This window comes from Felis catus, chromosome E1 (assembly GCF_018350175.1).
Source record: "Felis catus isolate Fca126 chromosome E1, F.catus_Fca126_mat1.0, whole genome shotgun sequence".
NCBI lineage: Eukaryota > Metazoa > Chordata > Mammalia > Carnivora > Felidae > Felis > Felis catus.
Window position 1 is genome coordinate 37,336,618 of NC_058381.1, and position 24,516 is coordinate 37,361,133.

A 24,516-nucleotide genomic window follows, 5' to 3' on the forward strand; every position below is an offset into this window, starting at 1 on the left:
GCATGCGGATTACTACTCCAGCTGGCGGATCCGGCGGCTGCTTCCGGCCCCAGGGCTTCCCACAATCCTTAGCTCCTTCTGTCTCGCCCGGCTCCTTGCTGTTCTTCCGGTGGAGATGGCTGCGGCCCTGGCTGGGAAGTTGCGAGGGGGTCTCCTGCCCCAGGCGGGTAAGGAGCGGCCCAGGTCCTCACGGCGCGTTCCGGCCGGTGCTCTTAGTTCTCCTCTCCCCTCCTCCACCACTGATCCCCTTCCGTAATCTCTTACTCCAGACAGCTCTCGATGACCCCAGACACCAGCCAGATCGCTGGCCTCCTTCCTCCAGCTAATTCCCTGTGACTCCAGATACTAGTGATAACAGCAGCGCAGCAACAACGTCAGCGACAACTGCTGTATTTCTTCCCTATGCCCGAGTACTCTTTCCTTTTCTGGGTTTCTATAGTCTACCACCTGGCTCTTGCTCGCCTCCAGTTTCCTTTGCTGGAACCACTGCCCGTCCCGACCTTGCCACCTTTTTACGGTCTCAGCTTAAATGTCATTTTCTCAGGCCTGCCCTGGCCACCTTCTGCAAAGCAGAAATCTGCATTTTGCACCCTGTTTATTGACCCCCTTTGCCCATCATGTAATTTTGCATTTGTTTATTATGTGTCTGTCTCCTGTGTTAGACTTCAAACCCCCTAAGGGCAGAACCATGCTCATTCACCATCGCCAGCAGGTGGCGTGGTGTGGGCGTTAGTAGGCATGAAATAGATGTTTGTTTAATGAATGGTTTTGAGCACATGATACAGGCCAGGCACAGTGATAAATGATTTACATGTATTATCTCATTTAAATCTTAAAGCTTGTCATGAAGAAGTCATTACCATGGCCTCTTTACAGGGGAAGAAGTTCAAGTTTAGACCAGTCGAGTGACTGGTCAAGGTCACAGCTAGTAAGTGGCAGAAGAGAGATTAAAATCTGGTTCCATCTGATCCAGAGCCCTGTGTTCTTAGGTTTTGTGGCTGCTGGCAATAAAACCTCTCACCCCAGCAGACCTGCATGCTCCCTCTTAGAACCACCTTCTAGCTGAATTTTCCCCGAGATTCCATCTCAGTCTTGGGAAAGGCTGCAGGTGGGAGGCTCTAGCCGGGGGCCTTTTGTCCAAGATGAAGGGGTCACTTGGGCTTAGGGCTTTCAAGTGGCTCCCTTGTCTTCCGAGGGCTACTCTTCACCGATGGCTGCAAACAAGAAGAGAGGCAAGAGAGGCCTGTTTGGGGGAGCTGTGAGCGCCGTATAACTTCTTTTCCCTCCTGCTTCAAATCATGGGAGAAGGCTTCAGAGCAGTGCTGAGAGCAGTGGTTTTGCGACATCAGCATGCATCTGTAACCCCTGTAGGTCTTATTAGGACACTGTTTGCTGGGCTCCCTTCCAGAGCTCCTGCTTCAGTAGGTCTAGGACAGGCCCTGAGAACTGGTATTTCTAACACGTTCCCAGATGATACTGATGCTGCTGGCTGGGTGGGAGGAGTGCACCTTGAGAACCACTGGCTTAGGCCAGGGGTGGGCATGTTGTGGCAGGACTGGTCACCACGTTTTAGAAATAAACTTTTATTGGAATACAGCCACATCTGCTTGTTTCGTATTGGCTATGATTGCTTTCCTGATACAGTGGCATGGTTGAATAGTGGCGACAGACTGTATGGTTCTCGACCTTAAAATATTTACTCTTTGGCCATTTTAGAAAAAAAAAATTGCTCAACCCTCACCCCCCCCCCTTTTTTTTAATGTAGTCAAAATACTTTTCCTTTGTTCTCATCTTTTCCCCCATCTCTGTGCATGAAGAAGAGCTGGCGAAATGGGAGCCTCCAAGGATCAAGCAGCTGACCTAAGGTCGCCCGTTAAAGAGAAGTTTGGGGAGTTTAGGATTCCTAGCAGACAATTCCTTGTTCCCCTCTTGTGTTGGGTCTAGCTCTGTGAGCTGTGGTTGGCTTGCCCAGAGGTGAGCTTTTTCTCCATCTGAAGCCCACCGACTAAGGACTCCCAGAGGGCACCCATCACAGCGTTGCCGTTTCCCCTCCCAGGCCGGCTGCCCACCCGCCAGACTGTCCGCTGTGGCTCCAAGGCTGTTACCCGCCATCGTCGCGTGATGCACTTTGAGCGGCAGAAGCTGATGGCTCTCACTGAGTATATCCCCCCCAAGCCTGCTGTCAACCCACGATGCCTACCATGTCCTCCCAGCCCCCCGCAGGAGGTAAGGAGGAGACTGTCCTTGGTGCTGTGATGCTGGCCATAATGAAGTAGTGCTCCAGGACACAGCCCTCCACGTCATTACTTCCCCTCTTTGACCCTGTGGTCCACATGCTTTAACATGAAACGTGCACTTGGTTCTGCTTGGCGTTTGGGGCTCCGTGGATCGGACAGGCCTCCTGGATTTCCTTCATTCTTTACTTGCCTCCAAAAATGTGTGTATGAAAAGCTGTCCAAGCAGGTGGGGGTAGGGGAAAGGATAGCTCCTGTCTTTTTTTTTTTTTTAAGTTGATTTATTTATTTTGAAAGAGAGCGTGCGTGCGCACGCAAGTGGGAGAGGGACAGAGAGAGGCAGAGAGAATCCCAAGCAGGTGGAGTGCTGTCAGCACAGAGCCCGATGTGGGGCTCGAACTCACGAACCATGAGATCATGACCTGAGCCGAAATCAGGAGTCGGACACTGAACCAACTGAGCTACCCGGGCGCCTCGTGTCTCCTGTCTTGAAAGGGCTTGAAGTTTCCATGTTTTCCTAGAGAAATGATAAGAGAGTTTTTGTCCTTAAAAAAAGAACAGAAGGGCCAGTGGAGAATTTGTAACTCCACGCTCATTGTCAGGTCCACAAGCTGTCAACTTTGAGAAACACGGTCTTCAGAAAATGAAGTCTTGTCCTGTGCAAATGCCTCAGTTCTGAATTAATGCTGCCAAAGAGTGATCTTGTCTTTATAATTGGTAAAATCCCTCAACACGAGTACAGTGTCAGAGGGATAAAGTAATTTTGACCACATTATTGTCAGATGTTGACTGGGTCAGGTGGGTGGCCAGCTCAAGAGGATGAGCGTTCTCAGGTTTGAAAACACTGCTGTAAAGACCGTCGTTAGCTGATGAAAATGAAAGGGTGGGGTGGGAGACGGAACTCGACTTGGGAGGCGGGGCCCCAACCCACCCGCTTGTACACAGATCTTTCCCGTGTTTGGGCGTCACTGAGAGCCCCAGCACCCGTCCCTGAGGGAATAAGGGGTACAAGGAGAGAAGGGCAGCTTATGTCCCCTTGGTCATCCCTTCCTGACTTCAGGACACAGGCCTTATCCGGCTCCTCCGTCGGGAGATAGATGCAGTTTTCCGAGACAACCGAATGATAGCTGTCTGTCAGAATGTGGCTCTGAGTGCCGAGGACAAGCTTCTCTTGCGGCACCAGCTGCGGAAACACAAGATCTTGATGAAGATCTTCCCCAACCAGGTAGGCAGCAGCCCTCTGGTGTGGGTGCCCGGATTCCCCTGCCCCCTGCCAATCAGACCCCGCCGTCCCTCCCCACTCCACAAGCCACCTTCCTCCAGTCTGCCGCCTAAACTGCCGTTAGGGGCCGAGGAGACCGTCGGCTTGCACCCTCGGCACGACCCGGCCTGTGATCAGGCCACTGGTCCCCAGTGAGCCCTCTTTCCTGCCGTTCCAGGTTCTGAAGCCCTTCCTAGCAGATTCCAAGTACCAGAACCTGCTGCCCCTCTTTGTGGGGCACAACTTGCTGCTGGTCAGTGAGGAGCCCAAAGTCAAGGAGATGGTGCGCATCTTGAAGGGTGTCCCTTTCCTGCCCCTGCTAGGTGAGCACGCACCCCTGCGGGTTGATGATGGGGGCGAAGGGGAGTGGGGGCTACAGCAGCCTGGTGCCATCTGCTGAGTACGTGTGGGTAAGTGCGGACACCCTTGGCAGGGACATCCTCTCACGGATGGGGCCTGAGTCAGTAGCGCCATTTGTTGAGGGCCGCCTGTGTCAGTCCAGAAGCTGTGCTGGCTCACTACCCTGCGTCATATCTGCACTGGGTGGAAAAAGAGGGGAGGCAGAGAGAGGGCCCTGCAGGGAGAGAGTTCAGACACCTTGAGACTAGCAGTGGAGTAGGGGTGCTGAAGTCCACACAGACGGAGAAACTCAAATAGCCCAGGTCAAGGGCACTGAGGGACAGTGAGCAATGTTTCCCAGACCCCCCCCTCCCCCGCCCCCCGCCGCCCCCCCAAAGGTAAGAATCCTCAGAGGTGATTCTTCTGTAGAGAAGACTGGTTTCGTAGGTCTCTGTGGACCCCCTGCCCCCATACACACATGCTCCTTGGTTCTTTTAAGAAAGGTTAGGCAACAATGACTTAGTGGGGGTTGGGCCAGGTGGATGTCTTACGTATGGGTTTTCTAGGCAAGAGTTAGGAAAGAAGAGAGGGGCTCGGTCCCAAACAGAGTGGCAGTGGGGTGGGGCTGGAGTGAGAACCAGATGGGGGGGGGGGAGGGTGGGAGGTGAGGCAGGGCGGCAGAGCGCGCACTGGAACATCAGGTCGGAGCATTGTTTTCAGAGGAGGGGAGGCGTTTGTGGGGAGCCCAGCTAACCCTGTGTTCTTCCAGGTGGCTGCATTGACGACACCATCCTCAGCAGGCAGGGCTTCATCAACTACTCCAAGCTTCCCAGCCTGGCCCTGGTGCAGGGGGAGCTGGCAGGAGGACTCACCTTCCTCATGGCCCAGACCCACTTCCTGCTTCAGCACCAGCCCCTGCAGCTGACTGCCCTGTTGGATCAGTACATCAGACAGCAACGTGAAAGGGACGCCGTCGTGCCAGCCAGCGGGCAGCCTGACCCCCCTGACCCTGTTCCGGACTCATAGCCAGCCTGTTGTACCCAGCCTGCCCACAAACACACTGTACCCTTGCCGGCCGTGCCATCAGCCGTCAGAGATGTGGAAGAACTTGGGGTGGGGAGTGGCATGTGTTCCCCGACTTCACTGACCACGACCTCCTCAGATACAGGGCCACTCAGAGATGGGGAGGCGCCCCATTACTCCATTTCCCGGTGGGGGCTCTTAATCAGTGTCTTTGTCCCTAGTTTTTCCCAACCAGAGACCTCATAGAAGCAGTCTTTCAGCTCTCCAGGTCCAAGGCAGAGAAGCTGAGCAGATGAGGGCGTTGCTCTCTGCTTCTGTGTCCACTGTCCCTTGCTGCCCGTGTCTCCCAGCCTATCCCCTCGTGGGTCCAACGCGCTGGAATAGCTCACCTGGGTAACCGTGCTGAGAATGGCATCTCTGGAGAGCCTGTTGTGTCTCTGGCTCCGGGCCCACCACTTTACATGCGATTCCCCTTGTCACAGAGAAGAAAACTACGAGGTGGCGCAGTTCGACAGCCAGCCCCAGGTTGTGCAGCTGATAAGAGGCAGAACAGGACTTGAATCGGGTTCTGTCCGCTCTGAAGACCTTGCCCTGGATCTCTGCCCTAGACCTTCCTCATTAGGGTCCCGGTTGTGCCTAAATGTCAATTCTCCACCCTCGGGGTGTGCCATGTTACGGAAGAGGTTGGGAGCACTGGTTTGTGATAAAATGAAATGCATTTTACTTACTCTGTTTTTGCTGTTTGCAAGCTTATTCTCCCTGTAGACGAATTCTCAGGGCCACCCTTGACTCTCACTTCCTCTCCTAGAAAATCCTTCCTCTTTCCATGTCCAGGTCTCTTCCCTCCCTGGACCAATCCCACAAATGGCATCTCTTACACGCTTGTCCTTTTGAAAGCGGCTTCCGGCTTTGCCCAGTAGCTAACCTATCCCAGGTGGTTCTGAGCAAAAGAGCTGGGGCAAAACAGAATTCTGTATGAGGAGGCGGTCTGGAGGCTCTCAAGTGGGGGGCCTCCTCCAAATCTTGGAGAACCAGAAGTTGCTAATGAAGGAGAGAGAATGCTTAACTAGAAGCCCGCCCTTGTCCTTGACTGGCGTGAGCAAAGTGGCTGTCAAACTTTCCTCCCAGACTTGGGGCAGTGCCACAGCTTCCTCAGTCCTGGACAGGCACCGTTCTGGCAGTGACGGTGGGCAGCAGCTTTTCTGTGGCCTGGTCCAGGACCAGCTTCCCACAGTGCCCAGCACTGTGCCGTATGCCCCAGGGATGGTTGATCGATGCAAAGTGAACTAAAAGGCCCTTGAGGCTTCTGGGTGTCAGAGCCCATCTGGCCAGTACCGCCCAGTGCTCTCTCTGACTCCAGAGGCCTGCCGGGTGCCAACAATGCCCTCCCGGGGCAGCAGGAGAGGTGCTGAGGCTCTGAATGGCATGGCAAACAGGCATCTCCTGAGAGATGTGTAAGATCCTGGAGGGTAAACCAAGGCCTGGGTGGGGCTGAGGTCAAAGAACCCTGCATTGCCTCCTTCACCTGCTGGCAATGCCTGAGGCCCCGCCATTAAAAACCCACTTCTTTCCAGAAAGCAGCTTCACTGTCCTTAAAGGCGTCCGTCCTTTTCACGTTCATTTTAATGTGGTTCAGACCTTTCTTAAGGGCTAATTTTTATTTTTTTTAATTTTTTTTCAACGTTTTTTATTTATTTTTGGGACAGAGAGAGACAGAGCATGAACGGGGGAGGGCCAGAGAGAGAGGGAGACACAGAATCGGAAACAGGCTCCAGGCTCTGAGCCATCAGCCCAGAGCCTGATGCGGGGCTCGAACTCACAGACCGCGAGATCGTGACCTGGCTGAAGTCGGACGCTTAACCGACTGCGCCACCCAGGCGCCCCAAGAGCTAATTTTTAATTAGAATTGAGTACTGTGCTAAACACAGTACTCCAGCAGAAGAGCAGAGGTGCTCAGAAAGGGAGGCCGGGGGGACCTGAGCGGCTCCAGCTAGCCCTTTCTAACAGCCAGCTGGTTACTGCTGCAGACCCTCTCCTGATCCAGAGACCGTGCCAGCTGGGGGTTCTGTGTTAGGCATGGGTACCGCCAGCCCCAGTGGGTCCCTGACCTGGTGGGGCATCACCCACCATGACAGAGCCTCTGTGGGGGTTGCCCACCCAGGGCTGCCTGGCCCTCTCTAGCCGCGGCTGGCCTGCTGACCGTGCTCTTGGCGCTGTCTATCGTGGTCCCCCGGGGGCATCCATCCCTTCCTGTCAACCTGATACATTTGCTGGCTCCAAATTTTGCAATCTATTTTCAGATGTAAAACGAGAGGCGGGGGGCGTTAATAAGGAAATGGCCTTGGGTGCTAACTAGGGTCAAGGCCATGCTAGTAGGAGTAAACCCTTTACCACCACTGGCTTGAGGCCAGCAGCTCCCCAGTCCTCCGCGGTCTATCTGGAGCTGCGCCCAGTGGGGACTCTGCCCCCACTCCCAAGCTACCTCAGTGCTGGGGAGTCCGCTCAGCCCTGAGTCCTCCCGGGAGCAGGGGGGCAGAGCTGAGCGGCCGCCCGGAGCTCGGCGGGAGGAGGGGCCGGGAAGGGGGAGGTGGGGAGATCCGGCTGGAGGGGAGGCTCCGACGTCTCCTTCCTTCCTGGTTCCTGCAGCAGCTGCTGCCACTGCTAGGCTCCGTGAGGAGGGAGCGGGCGACTCGGAGACGGTGACTCAGAGGCGGAGAGGCGCGCGCGGGCCAAGGAGCACTGGCGTCCATGGACCCTGGGGTAAGGGGCCCGCGCTGGCTTTGGCTGACATTCCCCAGGCAGGCTTCCTCCCACCTGAAGCTGGCGGGTCTGCCCCTCTGGAGACGGGGGTGGGAATGGAAGTGGAAATGGGGCACCCACCGGGCTCCCCTCGACCCTGCACCCTCTACTGACAGAGCCCCCCCCACCCTCCACCCGCCAGCAGTGAGGGGCCAGGATTCTAGGGGGCCAGGAAAAGGACACAGAGATACCCAAACACCAGAAGAGTTTGGGAACTTTCAATGGCCAAATGCAGGAGTTTTACCCCCCCGGGTCAGCCTCTCGCACTCTGGGCCCCTCCGTCCCTACCTCCTGGCCACCACTACCCCACCGCATCCCTGTCCCTTCCCGGCCTTCGCTACTCAGGTGCTTGCTGGCTCCACTGGAAGATCTGAGCTGTTTCCCCAGCCTCGGGCCAGCCTCGCCCCTCCAGTCCCCTCCCTGTCTCACACACACAGAACCTCATGCATTATTGATCTCCTCGAGGAGCCAGGATGGCCAGGGCTCGTGCCAAGGGCGCCTGTGGGCACTGCTGCGGGACCTGTGTGGACCTTGGCATGTTCTTGGCCGCCTCTTCTCCCGCCCACAGTGCCTCAATGGGCACTGAAGCAGGGTCCCCTGCTTTCTCCGGGTGGGTGTTACTTCTCAGGAACCCCAAGGACCGGGATGGTAGAATGGAGGCTTTGAGGGGCACCGAGGGTCTCAGGTGGGCATCCTACGGTGGAGGCACAGAGAACAGTGGGGGCCGGCTCAGGCCTCAGTTTCCCGATGCCGAAGACAGAGGATCTGGAGACTGATTAGCGGGGAGTTGGGATGACAGAGAAGTCTCCAACCCACGATGGCAGGTGGAGGAGTGTCCAGGGGCCCTGGAGGAAGAGAAGCCAGATTGAGATCTTGCTTGTCCAGTCTCGGAATTCCTCTGCCCTGTTTTAGAGTCTCTTTTTTTCACTCCCATGCCTCCTCTCTGCTCCCCCCCCCCCACACCACACCCCCCGCCCTAGGGAATCTTCCAGAGAAAGCACCAAGTGTTTCCTAGAGCCTGAGAATGTGGGCCCAAGGTGGGGCTGGGCGGACTTTTGTGGTTGTCTCTTGGCGCTGGCCTGCGGACTGCGTGCTAGTCCACCTCTCCGGGAGCAGTGGCCACAGCTGGAGGGTGTAGACAGGGAAACCCGCCCAGGGTGGGGAAGGGACAGATTCAGAGAGGCATGGCAGGTGAGCAGAAGCTGTTGGTGAGCCCTTATCTCAGAGGGTACGGGAAGGGTTGGAGGCGGGGAAGGTGATAGCAGGGTCTGTGCTAATGGGGTCTCTCTCTTGCTTCAAGGGTCCCCTCAGGACAAGGTGACATCCTTCTCCTTCCACCCTGCTCTACCTTCTCAGCAGGGAGTGGCTGCTCCCATCTCCATGGACTTCCAGGAGAGGGTCCCTAACTCCTTGGCCGAGAGCATTCAGTCTGCAAAGCCCAGCAGTGCCCTGCAGGTCTGAGATGGGGAAGCAGGCAGTGGGTGAATAGAGCTGGGCCCCAAAGTGGGGGCAGGGGGCAGATTTGGTCACCTCACCAGCTGCTTTCCTACTTCCCTGTCCTGGACTGCAGGCCTCTGAGCTGTGGGAGGTAGAGGAGGAGCCTCGGGGCAGGCTGGGAGCAGAGGGTATCATGCCCGAGAGGCAGGAAGGCCACCTGCTCAAGAAAAGGAAGTGGCCTCTGAAGGGCTGGCACAAGGTAGGGTGGGCTGGGCAAAGGGAGGGGCCAGATGCAGAGGCGAGTGGGGGATGGGGGGGGAAGGGTGTAGGCAGTACTGGGTGTGTGTGTGGAGGAGAAGAAAAGTCCATGTGTGTGGTTGCTCTCTCCCCATACCCTTTTCTGTCGGCCTCCTGGGTTCTCGTTCCTTCTGGGCAAACACAGAGATACTTTGTGCTCGAGGATGGAGTCCTTCACTATGCAACGACGCGGCAGGAGGTGAGTCAGGGCCTCTGTTGGGGGTTGTGGGCTGAGTGTGGGCCCAGAATGGTCTGCACGAACAGGGGACTTTATCATCTTTTTTTTTTTTTTTTTAATGTTTGTTTTATTTTTGAGGCAGAAAGTGACAGAGCATGAGCAGGGGAGGGGCAGGGAAAGAGAGGGAGACACAGAATCCGAAGGAGGCTCCAGGCTCTGAGCTGTCAGCACAGAGCCCGATGCGGGGCTCGAACTCACAAACCGCAAGATCATGACTTGTGCTGAAGTCGGACGCTTAACCGACTGAGCCACCCAGGCGCCCCAGGGAGCTTTATCATCTTTACCCTTGTTTCATTCTGGTGCTGGGGACAGGAACTAGAGGCCGGCATCCTCAGGATCTCTTTCTGAGAGGGTGTTTCCCTTCTCGGCCTTCGCGTTGCTGAGATTAGTTTTCCTTGCTCTCTGACTCCCTTGTTCAGAGTATGACTTGACATAGTGGGGTGCTCTGTGCACCAGAGGACAACTGACGAGTCCCTGCTGATGCTGTGAACCTGCTGCCTGGCCCTGGAGCCTAGGGTCACCTCAGGGAGATGATGGCTCTGGGGTCCCGGGGGCCTAAAAACGGTCCCATTTTTCCCTGCCCACCATCCACCCTAGATCACCAAGGGGAAGCTTCATGGCTCCATTGATGTCCGACTGTCTGTTATGTCCATCAACAAAAAGGCCCAGCGCATTGACCTTGACACTGAAGACAACATCTACCACCTCAAGGTGACATCCCTGGGAGCCAAGTAGTGGCTTGGGCCCCAGCCCAGCAGAGACACTAAGGCACGCAGGAGAGAGGGGCGGGTTGAGGGTCTGTCCCTGAGGTTGACAGCAAGGGAGTTCCCATCGTATACCACAGCCAATGGCAAGACGTCCCTCTTGGTTGTTACATGAACAGGCGCAGAGCTAAGGGCTCGGTCACCCCGGGGAAGCTGTGCTCTGTCTCCCTGCAAGGAGCCTTTGCACAAGCCGGGGACGACAGGGAGACACTCTCCTTGCCTGGGAAGCGGAGCCCCAACTTCTTGTCCCTGTGAAGCAATCCTTCCTTTCACGCTTCCCTCTCCCTCTCCGTCACTTCTGCAGATCAAATCCCAGGACCTGTTCCAGAGCTGGGTGGCCCAGCTTCGTGCCCACCGCCTAGCCCAGCGCCTAGACATGCCCCGAGGCTCGCTGCCCAGCACCACTCACCGGAAGGTAAGGGAGGTCCTGGGGAGGCGGGGGGGGGGCAGTAACATGGGGACTCAGGGGTGGGAGCTTCAGGGAACTGCGAGATCCACGGAGGGGGTGCTGCCTTGCCTCACTCTTGACTCACCCACAGGCTCCTGGTGCCCAGCTTCCAGCAGCAGGCAGTGCTTCGGCTCTCCCTGGGGTCGGACCTCGGGAGAAGGTGTCTTCCTGGCTGAGGGACAGTGATGGGCTAGACCGCTGCTCTCATGGTGAGGGGCCCCTGGCACTGTGCCTCTGTGAGCAGGGCGGGTGCCGTTGGGTCTTGGAGGTGTCGGCTGTCACGAGGAGGTGGAACCGTTACCTCCAGCCCTGCCTCCGGGAACCTGGGGCCTCCAAGCCAACAGGATCTCCTCGGGCCTGCCCTGGGGAGCACCAGCCTCACCGAGAATGGCGGGGGCTTGTGTCTCAGGCACATAGACAGGACTCGGGGCCGGGGCTCACGAACAAGAAGACACAGAAAGCCAATCGGGGAGGGGTCCCGTGGAGTAGTGTCAGAGAAGGGGTGTGCTCTAGAACCCATTCCTGGAGTAGGCAGCTGAGATGTTGGCCTGGGAGAGGGAGAGGGGGAGGTGCCACCAAGTGGGGACAGAGAGTCAGGGCCACCCCCACCCCGCGCCCTGTGTGGAGGCGGCAAAGTTAAGGTATGTTATGGGGACCGAGGATGCCAGCCCTCTTGGGAAACCAGTGGCGGGAACTGGGAACTGCTTTGGCGTCCTGAGCCGAGGAGGGGGACACAGTGTCGGGGTTTCTGTGGCCGCCCGGGTGAGATGTTAGGAGGAGGAAGGGAAGCCGAGGGACAGACTCTGGGGCGCCCAGGCAGTGTTGGGAGAGGATATCCTCATTCATTCTTCCCGCAGAGCTCTCTGAGTGTCAGGGGAAGCTCCAGGAACTACACAGACTCCTCCAGAGCCTGGAGTCCCTGCACCGGATCCCCTCGGCCCCTGTTATCCCCACGCACCAGGTGAGGGCCAGGGGAGGAGACAGGGCCCTGCCCAGGGGACTCCTGCTTGCCGCCCTCACTCTCACCACTTCCCTAGGACAGGCCCCCAGGCCCCCTCGTGTGCTGCAGTTTCCTGGAGAGCTGCACATCTGCCTAGCTGACCCACCTCCCGTGTCCAGACGGCCTCAGGGTTGTCTCTCTGCCCCTTTGGAGTGACCCCTGCCTGCTGTACCCACGCCTCTACTAGGGTGTCATCTTCTTCCTCTGGGACGTCAGATGTCTCTGTGCCCTCCTCCGTGGCCATCTTCCCCTCTCCCGGCTTTCATGGTTGCTGCCCTTTGCCCCACCCTGAGTGAAACTCACCCCTCACCTCCCGCCTTCGACTTGCCAGGCCTCAGTGACAACTGAGAGACCCAAGAAGGGGAAACGGACCAGCCGCATGTGGTGCACACAGAGTTTCGCCAAGGACGACACCATCGGACGGGTGAGGTGGGGTGTGGACCCCAAGTCACCGGGGTGGGATGTCCTGGAGGAGGCTGTCACCTTCGACCCCTCTCCCTCACCCCCAGGTTGGTCGTCTCCACGGCTCTGTTCCCAACCTGTCTCGCTACCTGGAGTCCCGGGACCCCTCAGGCCCCCGTGGGCTGCCACCTCCAGACTATGCCCACCTGCAGCGTACTTTCTGGGCCCTGGCCCAGAAGGGTGAGTGCATGCTGGAGGGCGGTGGGGGGCAGGCGGGGAGAGGGAGAGGGAGAGGAGTCTGATGCCTGCCCTTGCCCCGCAGTGCACAATTCCCTCAGCAGTGTCCTGGCTGCCCTCACCGCTGAATGGGACCGACTGCGGGACCTGCACCAGGGTTCAGAGCTGTCGCGGATGGGGGTGAGGCTCAAGGACAGGGGAGCGTGTGGGAGGAGAGGGCTTGAAGCTGAGGACCGCAGGCCTGGGGAGGAGAGCGGAGCTGGGTCTGGGGAGAGTGGTTGGCGGAGGCGATCTGCGCAGAGGGCAGTATCGCGGGGCGGGGAGGGCTTTGTCCTCCTGGCTCCCTGTCCCCTCACTGTCTCCTCGCAGGTCTCTGAGGCCTCAGCTGGCCCGAGGCGCCTCCACTCGCTCTCCGTCTCCTCGGACACCACTGCAGACTCCTTCAGCTCCCTCAACCCTGAGGAGGTAGGAGCCAGGCTGGGTTGTGGGAACTATTTCTCCTGCACCTTCTTTCTTAGCAGAAGTGAAGGCATGGTTGGTCTTCAGACCCAAAACAGGGCCCAGAAATCCTAGCTCCAACCCAATTCATGTAACATTGGCAGCAGCCTCACCTTGGTCATTCCTGCCCTGCCGGTGTGCAGATTGCTTATACTTTTTTTTTTTTTTTTTTTTTAAGTAGTGGAGCCCAACTCAGGGCTTGAACTCAGGGCTCTGAGATCAAGACTTGAGCTGAGATCAAGAGTTGGAGGCGTAACCGACTGAGTTACCCGGGCACCCCAGAGTGCTTTTACTATTTTTTTTTAAGAGTTATTTATTTTTTAATTTGAGAGAGAGAGAGAGCGCACAAGTGGGGGACAGGGGGAGAGAGAGAGAGAGAGAGAGAGAGAGAGAGAGAGAGAGAGAGAAAATCTTAAGCAGGCTCCACACTCAGCACAGAGCCCGATGTAGGGCTCAATCCCATGACCCTGGGATAATGGCCTGAGCCGAAACCAAGAGTCAGACACTCAAGTGACTGAGCCACCCAGGTGCCCCATGCTTTTGCTTAATTCAGTCCTATGCGGCCATGATCCTTACCCTCAAGTTCATGGTGGAGGAAACTAAGACTCAGAGAATCTGACCAATGGGCCCAGGATCCCCCAGTTGAGGATTGGCTGAGCTGGGACTTCCGTGTTCTGAGCACAGACTCTGGGGCCGGGCTCTGTGGGTTTGAATTTGGCTCCAGTGCTTGGCGGCTTTGGGACCCTGAGCCTCAGTGTCCTGGTCTGCAAAGTAGGGGGTCATAACAGTACCTACCGCTTAGGGTAAGTGTCAGGATTGACTGCATTAATGCACACGGAAGGCTTGGAACCCATCTCAGAGTGAGTGCCTAGGCCACGTGAGCGGCTCTTAGGGAACCCACGTTCCCCTGTCCCAGGCCCCAGTTCAGCCGCCACACCTTCGTATCCCACCACACTCTCTCCCTTCTGCGTCTTCTGCTTGGTGGGCTCCACACTCAGGCAGTAAAAGTCCCCAGCATGCTTCCCTCTCAAGGGAACTGTCAGGGCCGGGGAGCCCTGCCTGATACCTGTCCTTCCCACAGCAAGAAGCCCTGTACATGAAGGGGCGGGGGCTGACCCCCCAGCTGTCCCAGAGCAGCGTCCTGTCCCTTGCTGATTCCCACACAGAGTTCTTTGATGCCTGTGAGGTTCTCCTCTCTGCCAGCTCTTCTGAGAATGAGGTGAGGTGGGGGACAACCCTGGGAAAATTGGGATGGGGTCCAGAGAGACTAGAATTTGTAGATTCCCAAATCCTTTCTAACGTCTCAGCCGCTCTCTCGGGTAACACGTCCAGACCTGTTGGGTTTGTGTGGCCCTGCTCAGAAATCTGCTGGGGACCCTTCCTCTAGTTTGATGTGCTTTATCCCCGTGGGGTCTTCCCGAGACTGCTGCCGCAGCCCCACCCCAGCCCTCTTCCTGTGAGCGGGTCAGCCCCAGCACTTCCCTTGGCCCTGAACCCTGGATCTCAGCAATGCCCTGCTACCTTTCCTTGGTGTTCGCCAAGTCCCTGTGCTCCCTCCCTGCAGGGAGAGGGCCAGGCGTCCCCTCCCAAAGTGGCAAGGCACACTCCATGATGTCAGTCTTAGGGCTCCGATCCTCCCCTCCCCCAAATACGTGTCTTCCCCCTTCCCATCAAAGGACTAGCTGGGCAGAGTCTTGCCAGGCCCTGGGCACCGCCCAGCTGCCCGGGGAGGCCCAGTCTGCCCAGCCTGTCATCTGTCCTGGCCCAGGGCTCAGAGGAGGAGGAGTCGTGCACCAGTGAAATCACCACCAGCCTGTCTGAGGAGGTGCTGGACCTCAGGGGAGCTGAGCGCTACCAGAAAGGTACTAGCGGGGTGTGCAGGCATGGAGGGGTTTGGAGGGAGGTACAAATCGTGTTTGTCCACAGCCCAGACCCCTTGGGAGGCAGTCTATTGTGGTGACTGGTGGGCTAACAGCTTAGGGTGACCCCAGGAGATAAGGAAGGCTAAGCTGTGAGCTACAGAATGTTCCAGGAGCGGATCCCGAGGTGGGTCGGGCTCAGGCCTGGGGGCTGGCCGTCAGTGCGGTCTTCTGAGAAGACTGGCATGGGGCCTGATACAGAGGCAGATGGTCCCATCTTGCCCCTCTTTAGCAGTGTGGCTTTGGACATGTCATTTTACTTCTTGGAGCCTGTTCCCTCCTCTGTAAAATGGGCTGAATAATCTGTGTCCCAACATTGGTTTCTGTGCTTATGGAGGGGAACTGAAGGCCAGGGTGGGGGCTCAGGAGGGGCTTCTGGGGTTCAGGGTTTCCAGCAGCGGGAGGTGCCCTCTCTGAGTGGTTCTCGGCCCTGCTACCCACCTAAATCCCCCCCGGGGGCTCGGCTGCAGAGTCCAGAGGGGTGCTTGGGAATGAGTGTATCTAGGAGCACCTCAGGACTGGGGGAGGTGCTGGGGTTGGCCTGTGTGCCCCCCCAAGTCTGGATACCCTGCGGGAGGAAGAGTGACGTGGCCGGGTGGGGCCCAGGGGCGTGTGTTCCAGGGAGAGCCGCGGGGCCGCCCCGTCGCCGCTGCCTGCCAGCGGCCAGCGGGCCAGGGGCTGATGTGAGCTTGTGGAACATACTTCGGAACAACATCGGCAAGGACCTGTCCAAGGTGTCCATGCCTGTGCAGCTCAACGAGCCGCTCAACACTCTGCAGCGGCTCTGCGAGGAGCTGGAGTACAGCAGCCTCCTGGACCAGGCCAGCCGCGTGGCGGACCCCTGCGAGCGCATGGTACCCCCGGCACTCCTGGCGGGGCTCTTCCCCGCCACTGAAGCTCTACCTCGGCGCATCTCCCTGCCCCCCCCCCCAGCAGCGGCATCTCCCCCTTGTATTGGCATCTCTCCCCCCCCAGCGGGATCTCCCCCCCCCACCAACAGCATTCTCCCCCACCCCCAGCGGCATCTCCCCCCACCCTCCCGCGGCATCTCCCCTACCCAGCGGCATCTCCTGGCCTCCCGCCCCAGCGGCATCCCCCCCGCCCGAGTGGCATCCCCCCCAACCCCAGCTGCATCTCCCCGCCCCCAGTGGCATCTCCACCGCCCCCAGCGGCATCTCTCCGCCCCAGCAGCATCTCCTCCCCACCCCCCCACCCCACCCCAGCGGCATCTCCCACCCCCCCCCGTGGCATCTCTCCCACCCCCAGCGGCATCTCCCCCCCCCCCCGTAGTGGCATCCCCCCCCACCCCAGCGGCATCTCCCCGCCCCCAGTGGCCTCTCCACCCCCCCCAGCGGCATCTCTCCCCGCCCCCCCCACCCCAGCGGCATCTCCCACCCCCCCCCTGCCAGTGGCATCTCTCCCTGCCCCCAGCGGCATCTTCCCCCCCACCAACAGCATCCCCCCCCCCAGCGGCATCTCCCCTCCCCTGTAGCGGCATCTCCCCCCCGCCAGCGACATCTCTTCCCCCCCCCCCCAGGGGCATCTCCACCCACCCCCAGCGGCATCTCCCCACCCCCCCACCCCAGCGGCCTCTCACCCACCCCACCCCCCCCCAGCGGCATCTCCTCGCCCTTCCACCCGCAGGTGTACATCGCGGCCTTTGCCGTCTCTGCCTACTCGTCCACGTACCACCGAGCAGGCTGTAAGCCCTTCAACCCCGTCCTGGGGGAGACCTACGAGTGTGAGCGGCCTGACCGAGGCTTCCGCTTCATCAGTGAGCAGGTGTGGGCCCCGGAAGAAGAGGGGCCCTCACGGGTGGCTGGGGCTTCAGAGGGGCCAGGGCGCGGGAGAGAGAGCTCAGGGCATCTGGCTCCGGGCCGAGCCCTGTGCCACATGGCGGTGGTGCAGAGGGCTCTCGGCTCCAGGGAGCTCCCTGCCGAGCGTGGGGGGTGGACTTGAAATGGGGAGTTACTGGACCATGTTCTAGAGCTGGGACCCTGGAGGCTCTGAGGCTGCCCTTCAGCCAGGAAGGCATGCTGTAGGGGCTGATCTCCACCTAGGTCTTGAGGGAGGATTGACGTGCACCAAGAATCCAGGGGGTGGGGAGAATGGGAAGCTCCAGACAGGGTATGAGAGACGCAGCTGGGTGGCAAGACAGTCCCAAGCCCCGAGGAGCCCTGCAGGCCAAATGGTTGCCTTCAATGGGGAGTCATCGAGGGTTTTAGGCAGTAGAGTGACAATGCTCCAAATTGCACTTTATAAAGATTGCTCAGACCGTGGTGTGCGGATGGGTCAGAGAAGGCCATTAAGAGGCCATTTCAGTCATCCCTGTTAAGAGCTGACAAAGACCTGCACTTAGACTGTGGCATCTGGATTGCGAGGACATTGGATTCAGGAACTGTGTCATGTTGCCCTTGACAGGACACAGTTGTCAACAGAATGCTGTTACATGTAAGAGATAGGGGAGGTGGTCGATGATAGGGAAAAGCTGGAGATGGCCTTGAATTTCTGGTTGGGGGGCTTCAGCAGGTGAATGGAAGTGCCAGTTAGCAAGATGGGAAGTGTGTGAGGAAGGTAACTGCATTGGTGAGACTCCTTGTCTACGTGGGCTTGACTTCCACGGGGAGATGTCCGGGAGGCCCTGGGCCGTGTGGGTACGGAGCTCCTCTGGGAACAGGTGGGGGCTGACAGACCCGGGAGTCACCAGCTTAGAGGACGGATGATGTCACGGGCTGCTCACGGGAGAGGGTCTGAGGAGGGTGGGCAGGGAAGGCGGAGGAGCTCCGAGGCCAAGGGCGGGTGGATGGTCCACAGGACTTTGATGGGGTTGGTTGGTTTACTGAGTGAGGGAGGTTTCTGAGAAGGGCTGTGGGCCGAGGCCGGGTTACAGCGGGTGGCTAGGAAAAAGAAGTAACGTAGGGAAAAATGAGACTTTAAAAAAATTAAAATTAGGGGCTCCTGGGTGGCTCGGTCAGTTAAGCACAAGACTTCAGCTCAGGTCATGATCTCATGGCCTGTGAGTTCAAGCCCTGCATTGGGCTCTGTGTAAACATCTCAGAGCCTGGAGCCTGCTTCAGATTCTCTCTCTCTCTCTCTCTCTCTCTCTCTCTCTCTCAGGAAGAAATAAAAAACATTAAAAAAAAATTAAAATGAAATGGGGCACCTGGCTGGCTCAGTCAGTGGCATGCACCACTCTTGAGCTCGGGGTCATGAGTTCGAGCCCTGCGTTGGGCGTAGAGCTTCCTTAAAAAAAAAAAAAAATTAAAATAGAGAAAAAAATGCAGCTTATTTTCAAAACAGTTGACCGGGAGAGAAGGAGGAGAGAGAGAGAGGGGTTCAGCCAGAGGTGGGGATAGAGCTGAGGCAGGTGTTTCGTTTGTTTAGATTTTAAGTGTTTTTGAAAACATAGTGAAAAGCTCACCCGGTACAGCGGTGTGTACAATAGGAAATGAGCCCCAGGTCCTTCTGAGGAGATTGCTGCTGCCAGTGTTTGTTTTGTGCGTACGTGAGCAAAAGTGTGTGCATCCAGAAAAGAAAGGTTTACTCTTTTTTTTAAAATGGAAGAAACAGGAAATGTTTCTTTAGTTTTTTGTTTTGTTTTGTTTTTTTTAGAGAGGGAGGGCGCAAGTGAGTGAGAGGCAGAGAGGGAGAGAGAGAAGCAGCGTTCAAGGTCACCAGATGCCGGGCTCAAGCTCACGAACCGTGAGATCACGTCCTGAGCCAGAGTCCAATGCTTAGCTGACTGAGCCACCCACGCGCCCTGATCTTTCCTTAAAAAAAAAAAAAAAAAACATTAAAAAGTTTATTTATTTATTTTGAGAGAGAGCAAGGACAAACAGGGGAGAGGCAGAGAGAGAGAATTCCAAGAAGGCGCCCTGTGTCAGCACAGAGCCCAACTCAGGGCTTGATGTCATGAACTGTGAGATCATGACCTGAGCCTAAATCAAGAGTCAGACACTCAGCTTGGCTGAGCCACCCAGGCACCCCAGGAGATACTTCTATTTGGAGAGAAAGAGAAAAGTAGAGGGAAAGGCTGCAGGACAGTGGGGTGGAGGAGGGCGGAGCCTGCAGGAAGGGGTGTGAGGCAGCTGCACCAGGAGGAAGGTCCAGGCCTGGCAGTGGATTCAGGGGGCCGGGGTCAGGGGGGGAGCCATACATTGGTGGGAGGAGTTGCCACCTCTAGTCTCCCTCTGAGGGTGGGCGTGTCAATGTGATTTGAAGGCAATGGGTTGGGTGTGGGTCCTCAGAGAAGGATTGGGCCCAGGTGTAGACAGAGTGTAGCATTAGAAGTTTCCAGGCGTGTGCTCCGTGTGTTCCTCGGCTCCGTGGGGGTGAGTGAAGAGCAGGGAACCAGGGGCGGCACAGAGGAGGCCGATGCCAGGTGTTGTGACAAGTGGTGGCAGAAGGTTGTGGAGGGTGCTGTGAGAAGGTGGAGGTGACAGCAATGTCAGGCGGGGGGACGGTGGTGGAGCAGGGCGGACAGGGCAAACAGAGCAGAGTGGCTGAAAGTCTTGGGAGGAGTCATGGACCACAGGGAATGAGAGAGGCAAGGCTGCAGGCTTTGGGATACCCAAGTTCAAGTTCCAGATATGGAGCCGTTCCAAGGAGGGCAAGGCCAGGGTTTTTTTTTTTTTTTTTGGAGGCTGTGACGATGGTGAAGGAGAAAGCAGTGAGGGAAGAGGGCCCCCAGGAGGGCTGGCTTTCAGGCAGGGCACAGGAGGAAGCCTCATCTGTCACTACTAGAGGACTTGGTAGCCTTGAACAGGGGTCCTGGGGCTCCAGAAGGGAGTGAGTGAGAAGGAAGCATGTGAGGCCTCATGGGAACAGAGAGGGCAACAGAATCTGGGTGGTGGCCGAGGATGACAGAGACAAGAGACCTGGAACCAACTGGTCTTCTGGTTTGGAGAGGAACTGGGATTGGGGATAAGGGACTTTGGGGAGCCCTGGGGTGAGGAGCAGACCCCATAATCCTCAGGGGCAGCGTCAAGAGACCTTCTTTGTTCACCAAGGTCTCCCACCACCCCCCCATCTCGGCATGCCATGCGGAGTCTGAGAACTTCATCTTCTGGCAAGGTGAGGAATGGGGGGAGGGTGAGGGGTGGGGAGGCGGACATGAGGGTGAAGGGCAGATGGGGGAGGGGCTGGAACACTCTCTGGTCTCTTTTCTGCCCTCCCTCTCCCTCTCCTGACCCAACTCCAGACATGAAGTGGAAGAACAAGTTTTGGGGCAAATCCCTGGAGATTGTGCCTGTGGGGACCGTCAATGTCAGCCTGCCCAGGTGGGTGTCCCTAAGGCCCCAGCCTATGGGGCTGCTAAGGTCAGCAGCCAGGCCCAGCCTGCGGGCCGTCTTCCAGGCTGGGGTGGTGAGGTGATAGGGGCAGGATCGAAAGGTCTGGCCTGAAGCTGGTTGCGGTGGGGTAGTGTCTATACATTTCACACCTATTTTTACAGCCGTTGTGCATACAGAAACAGGAAAAATCCTAGAACGATAGAGCTGGAAGGGCTCACTGAGGTCATCTGATGCAGTGGCTTTCACACTCTCTTGACCGTGACTCACAGTAAGAAATCCATTTGAGACGTCAGGCCAACGCGCAGACGCACCCACCCTCATACACAGACCCACAGAGACCTAAGTTGACCTCAGGACTGATCGCAAACCACATCGGAAACACTGTCCTCTAGCTCATGTCATTTTCCAAGTGGGGACAGCAGCCAGAGAAGAAGGGGGCTTACCCGGCATGGTCCAGGAGTTAGCGAGAGGCCAGTCCAGGGCCGGGAAGATCCTGGGCTTCAGAGTTAGAAGTTCTGTCTGGCAGCTTTGATAATTAAGAGGCTTAATGCTTCAGAGCCTCCCGTCCGCTCTTCCGTGAAATAAGAGTAATGAGTAGAACCCAGAGGGAGGGGGGATTAAACAGGGTAACGTGTGAATGGGCCTACCCTGGTCCCTGGCACCCACGGGCAGGGACTCTGTGTATTTATCCCCATGACGTAGGCACTCAGGAGCTTTATCAATGAATGGAGACCTGTTGACTCAATATTTTTTGTGAGGGCTGTTGTGCTTTGTAAATGTGTCATCCTTTTTGTTTTGTTCATATATATATATATATATTTTTAATTTTTTAACGTTTATTTATCCTTGAGACAGAGAGAGACAGAGCATGAACGGGGGAGAGGCAGAGAGAGAGGGAGACACAGAATCGGAAGCAGGCTCCAAGCTCCGAGCCATCAGCCCAGAGCCCGACATGGGGCTCGAACTCACGGAATGCGATGCGAGATCGTGACCTGAGCCAAAGTCAGATGCTCAACCAACTCAGCCACCCAGGCGCCCCTATATATTTTTTTTAATATTTATTTTTGAGAGAGAGCGCATGCCTATGCACAAGCAGAGGAGGGGCAGAGAGAGAGAAGGGAGAGAGAGAATCCCAAGCAGGCTCTGTGCTGTCAGCGCAGAGCCCAACTCGGGGCTTGAAGAGGAGTTCGACCTCATGAGCTGTGAGATTGTGACCTGAGCTGAAATCGAGTCAGATCTTTAACCGACTGCGCCACCCAAGTGCCCTATAAATATGTCATCCTTCACGCAGAGGCAGAACCAGGACCGCAGTGTTCCTTCCACAGACCCACATGACGGGCATCCTGGCTCAGGGTGGCACTTGCTCACGGGGCCAGCCAGCTGCCCTCCCCTGCTCTGTCTCTCTCAGATTTGGGGACCACTTTGAGTGGAATAAGGTGACGTCCTGCATTCACAACATTCTGAGCGGCCAGCGCTGGATCGAGCACTATGGGGAGGTGCTCATCCGGAACACGCAGGACAGCTCCTGTCACTGCAAGATCACCTTCTGCAAGGTGGGCATCCCCACCCTGACCCTGCCTGTCTGCCGCCAGCAGCTCACCCTGGGGGAGGGGAAGGGACACCTCCCTAAGTCCCCTGCCTCCACCCCCACCCCAGGCCAAGTACTGGAGCTCCAACGTCCACGAGGTGCAGGGGGCCGTGTTCAGCCGGAGCGGCCGTGTCCTCCACCGACTCTCCGGGAAGTGGCACGAGGGGCTATACCGGGGATCCCTGCCTGGCGGTCAGTGCATCTGGAAACCCAGTAAGTGGCCTGGTCAGGGAGGGCCGGGCAGGGGTGAGGGTGCCTCTGGCACAGTCCACCTGCCCCAGCCCCTTGCCTTCCCCCCCCAGACTCCATGCCCCCAGACCACGAGCGAAACTTCGGCTTCACTCAGTTTGCCTTGGAGCTGAATGAGCTGACGGCAGAGCTGAAACGGTCCCTGCCTTCCACGGACACGCGGCTCCGGCCAGACCAGAGGTCAGTGTCAGGTGGGCCCCACCCTGGAGCCTCTGGGCTCCTCCCTCTTCCACATGAGCTTCCGCATCCTGCTCGGCCTGTTCTTCCCTCTTGGCGTGGCCCCAGGGAGATGGGTCCCATCTGGGGGCCGAGCTGGGCAGGGGATCTCTGTCCCCTGGGTTTGGCGGGGGGGGGGGGGGGGGCAGTTCCCCTGACTGCCATGTGGGTGCTTAGGTACTTGGAGGAGGGGAACATACAGGCCGCTGAAGCCCAGAAGAGAAGGATCGAGCAGCTTCAGCGGGACAGGCGCAGAGTGATGGAGGAGAACAACATCGTCCACCAGGCTCGCTTCTTCAGGTACCTCTGCCCTCTCCCTAGGCCTCTGCCATCCAGGCTCCTTGCCACCTCCCATACAGCCCCTCCTCACTCTGAGTGGGGCCGGCTATGGGAGGCAGCGTCCGGGGGCCCTGGCCTTAGTTCGGGATGTTCACCCCTCTCCTTCCCCCAGGCGGCAGACAGACAGCAGTGGGAAGGAGTGGTGGGTGACCAACAACACGTACTGGAGGCTGCGGGCCGAGCCGGGATACGGGAACCTGGATGGGGCCGTGCTCTGGTAGCCCTGGCCCTCGGGGGGCAGGAGGCTCAGGTTCCTCCCTCCTGCCTCTACCTCCCACGGACACACGGGTGAGGCCAGGCTTCCCCACTCACCGCCCTGGAGACCAAGGGGGCAGCCCTGGCTTTGTCCCCTCTGCCGGCCAGAGGGGCTCCATCCCGGCCCACCGCCCACCCCCTGTTTGGGGTGGGAAGCAGGATTTGTGCTTCCCCAGTCTTGTTTTCCCAGACAACCAGCATGTAAGACCCTTCTTGTTCTGTCATTCCCCTTCTGTCCCCTTTGGGGTACTTGGGGGAGACTCCAGGCTCTCCAGGATCTGTTCCCCATTTAGTGCCTTCCTAGGACACAGGGGACCCCTTGATGCTCCCCAGGCTTCCTATGCCCAGGGCTCTGGCCCCGGCTGTGCGGTTGGAGTGAATGAAGGAGAAGAGATGGCCTTTTCTCCCACCCCCTGTCCGTCCCATCCCTCTCCAGCATCTTCTCCCCCGTGCCCCGGCTCAGCGGGGCTCCCTTTGCTCGGTCCTTGGCAATCTCTCCCATCCTCCTGGATCCCCGTCTCCCAAACTGCAAAATGCCTGCAGCTTCTGGCTCCTTCGGCCCTGGTCCTCAAGCGGAAGGGAACTTCAGTCACAGCTCGGCAGGTCCCCGCTGTGTGGACAAGACCCGTCCAAGAGGCGGGGAGCGAACTGAGCCGGCAGGGTGCCTGGCCTCAGACCCCCTGGGAGTGAGTGAGCACGCGTGAGAGTGTGAGTTTGTGTAGGAGTGTGTGCATGTGTGCGTGTGCCCGTGTACTGCTTGCAGGCGAGCAGGGTTCCCAATGTAGCCCTATGGCCCCTGCTGGGGGTCCGCCACTGTTGCTCATTTTCGCACAGTCTGCCTCTGATTAAGGTGAATCGCAGTGACATTCCAAGCTCCAATAAAGACAACCCCGAACTTGGGCCTGAGACCATTCATTTAAAAACACGTGTGGTCAAGCTCAGTGAAGGCTCACAGCTCCCCACTCCCCTGAGCTGAAAATCCCCTGTCCTCTCTCCCTTAATCCCCACATCCTGTCCATTCTCTCTCGGAGGCCTGAGCTCTGGTCCCCTTCTCTGGATTGCTCCTGGCTTAGGCTGGGCCCTGAGCGACCCTTGCCTGGACTGTCACCTCACTGCCCCTCTCCCCTGCCCAGGCACCTCCGTTCTGATGCTGGCTTTCAGGGTGATATTTTAAAAAAGAGATGGGGTTTCCTCATGCCTGTTTCAAATATATCCGTTGCTCCTGGGGACCTAGAGGAAAAACCCACACTCTTCAACCAGGCTGGAAACTGTGGTCCGTGTCCCCCCTCTGGCGTAGAGTGCTGACCCCCACACCCAGCATCGGTGGTCAGGTCTCCTCCCACCCCAGATCAGTGAGTGTCCACGGAGAGATGGGAGCAGAGGTGGGGGCGGGAGAGTTGGAAGGGGCCAGGGAACAAGGCCAGCTACACGTCTCCTGCTCCCCTACCCAGCCAAAGCTAAGTTTACATCCGAGCTCTGTTACCAAAGCTGTGTGGTCTCGGTCAAGTGCCTTCTCTTTCTGTTTGGAGACTTTGTTCCTTCATTTGATTTCTCTCTCTTTTTTTAAAAGGGTGATTTATTTAAAAAAAAATTTTTTAATGTTTATTTATTTTTGAGAGAGAGAGACAGAGCATGAGCGGGGGAGGGGGAGAGAGAGAGGGAGACGCAGAATCCGAAGCAGG

At 57.7% G+C, this 24,516-nt stretch overlaps 2 protein-coding genes across 5 annotated transcripts; both read left to right on the forward strand.

Annotated features, from left to right (window-relative positions):
- Nucleotides 1–11: 11 nt before the first annotated feature.
- MRPL10 (mitochondrial ribosomal protein L10) lies at nucleotides 12–5,584 on the forward strand. 2 transcript variants are annotated; one of them, XM_006940268.3, is made up of 6 exons: nucleotides 88–167; nucleotides 1,818–1,974; nucleotides 2,057–2,226; nucleotides 3,295–3,459; nucleotides 3,674–3,818; nucleotides 4,604–5,584. In XM_006940268.3, exons 3-6 carry the CDS (start codon nucleotides 2,122–2,124, stop codon nucleotides 4,858–4,860), a joined length of 672 nt encoding a protein of 223 aa, XP_006940330.2. In that variant the 5' UTR covers nucleotides 88–167; nucleotides 1,818–1,974; nucleotides 2,057–2,121; the 3' UTR covers nucleotides 4,861–5,584. The 2 variants fall into 2 exon arrangements, with proteins under 2 accessions (XP_003996807.2, XP_006940330.2); XM_003996758.5 differs by lacking the exon at nucleotides 1,818–1,974 and having other exon boundaries at nucleotides 12–167.
- Nucleotides 5,585–7,450: 1,866 nt separating this feature from the next.
- Nucleotides 7,451–23,734, forward strand: OSBPL7 (oxysterol binding protein like 7). Of its 3 annotated transcripts, none has more exons than XM_045044620.1 (23): nucleotides 7,455–7,617; nucleotides 8,957–9,111; nucleotides 9,227–9,352; nucleotides 9,536–9,589; nucleotides 10,226–10,339; nucleotides 10,697–10,807; nucleotides 10,932–11,049; nucleotides 11,698–11,801; nucleotides 12,172–12,264; nucleotides 12,350–12,482; nucleotides 12,565–12,659; nucleotides 12,849–12,944; nucleotides 14,059–14,196; nucleotides 14,746–14,839; nucleotides 15,503–15,750; nucleotides 16,541–16,678; nucleotides 19,906–19,969; nucleotides 20,097–20,175; nucleotides 21,479–21,740; nucleotides 21,844–21,988; nucleotides 22,078–22,204; nucleotides 22,418–22,540; nucleotides 22,692–23,734. In XM_045044620.1, exons 2-23 carry the CDS (start codon nucleotides 9,037–9,039, stop codon nucleotides 22,798–22,800), a joined length of 2,646 nt encoding a protein of 881 aa, XP_044900555.1. In that variant the 5' UTR covers nucleotides 7,455–7,617; nucleotides 8,957–9,036; the 3' UTR covers nucleotides 22,801–23,734. The 3 variants fall into 3 exon arrangements, 2 of the variants coding, with proteins under 2 accessions (XP_044900555.1, XP_011287478.1); XM_011289176.3 differs by having other exon boundaries at nucleotides 7,457–7,617; nucleotides 21,596–21,740; XR_006589534.1 differs by lacking the exon at nucleotides 22,692–23,734 and having other exon boundaries at nucleotides 7,451–7,617; nucleotides 21,819–21,988.
- Nucleotides 23,735–24,516: the final 782 nt, after the last annotated feature.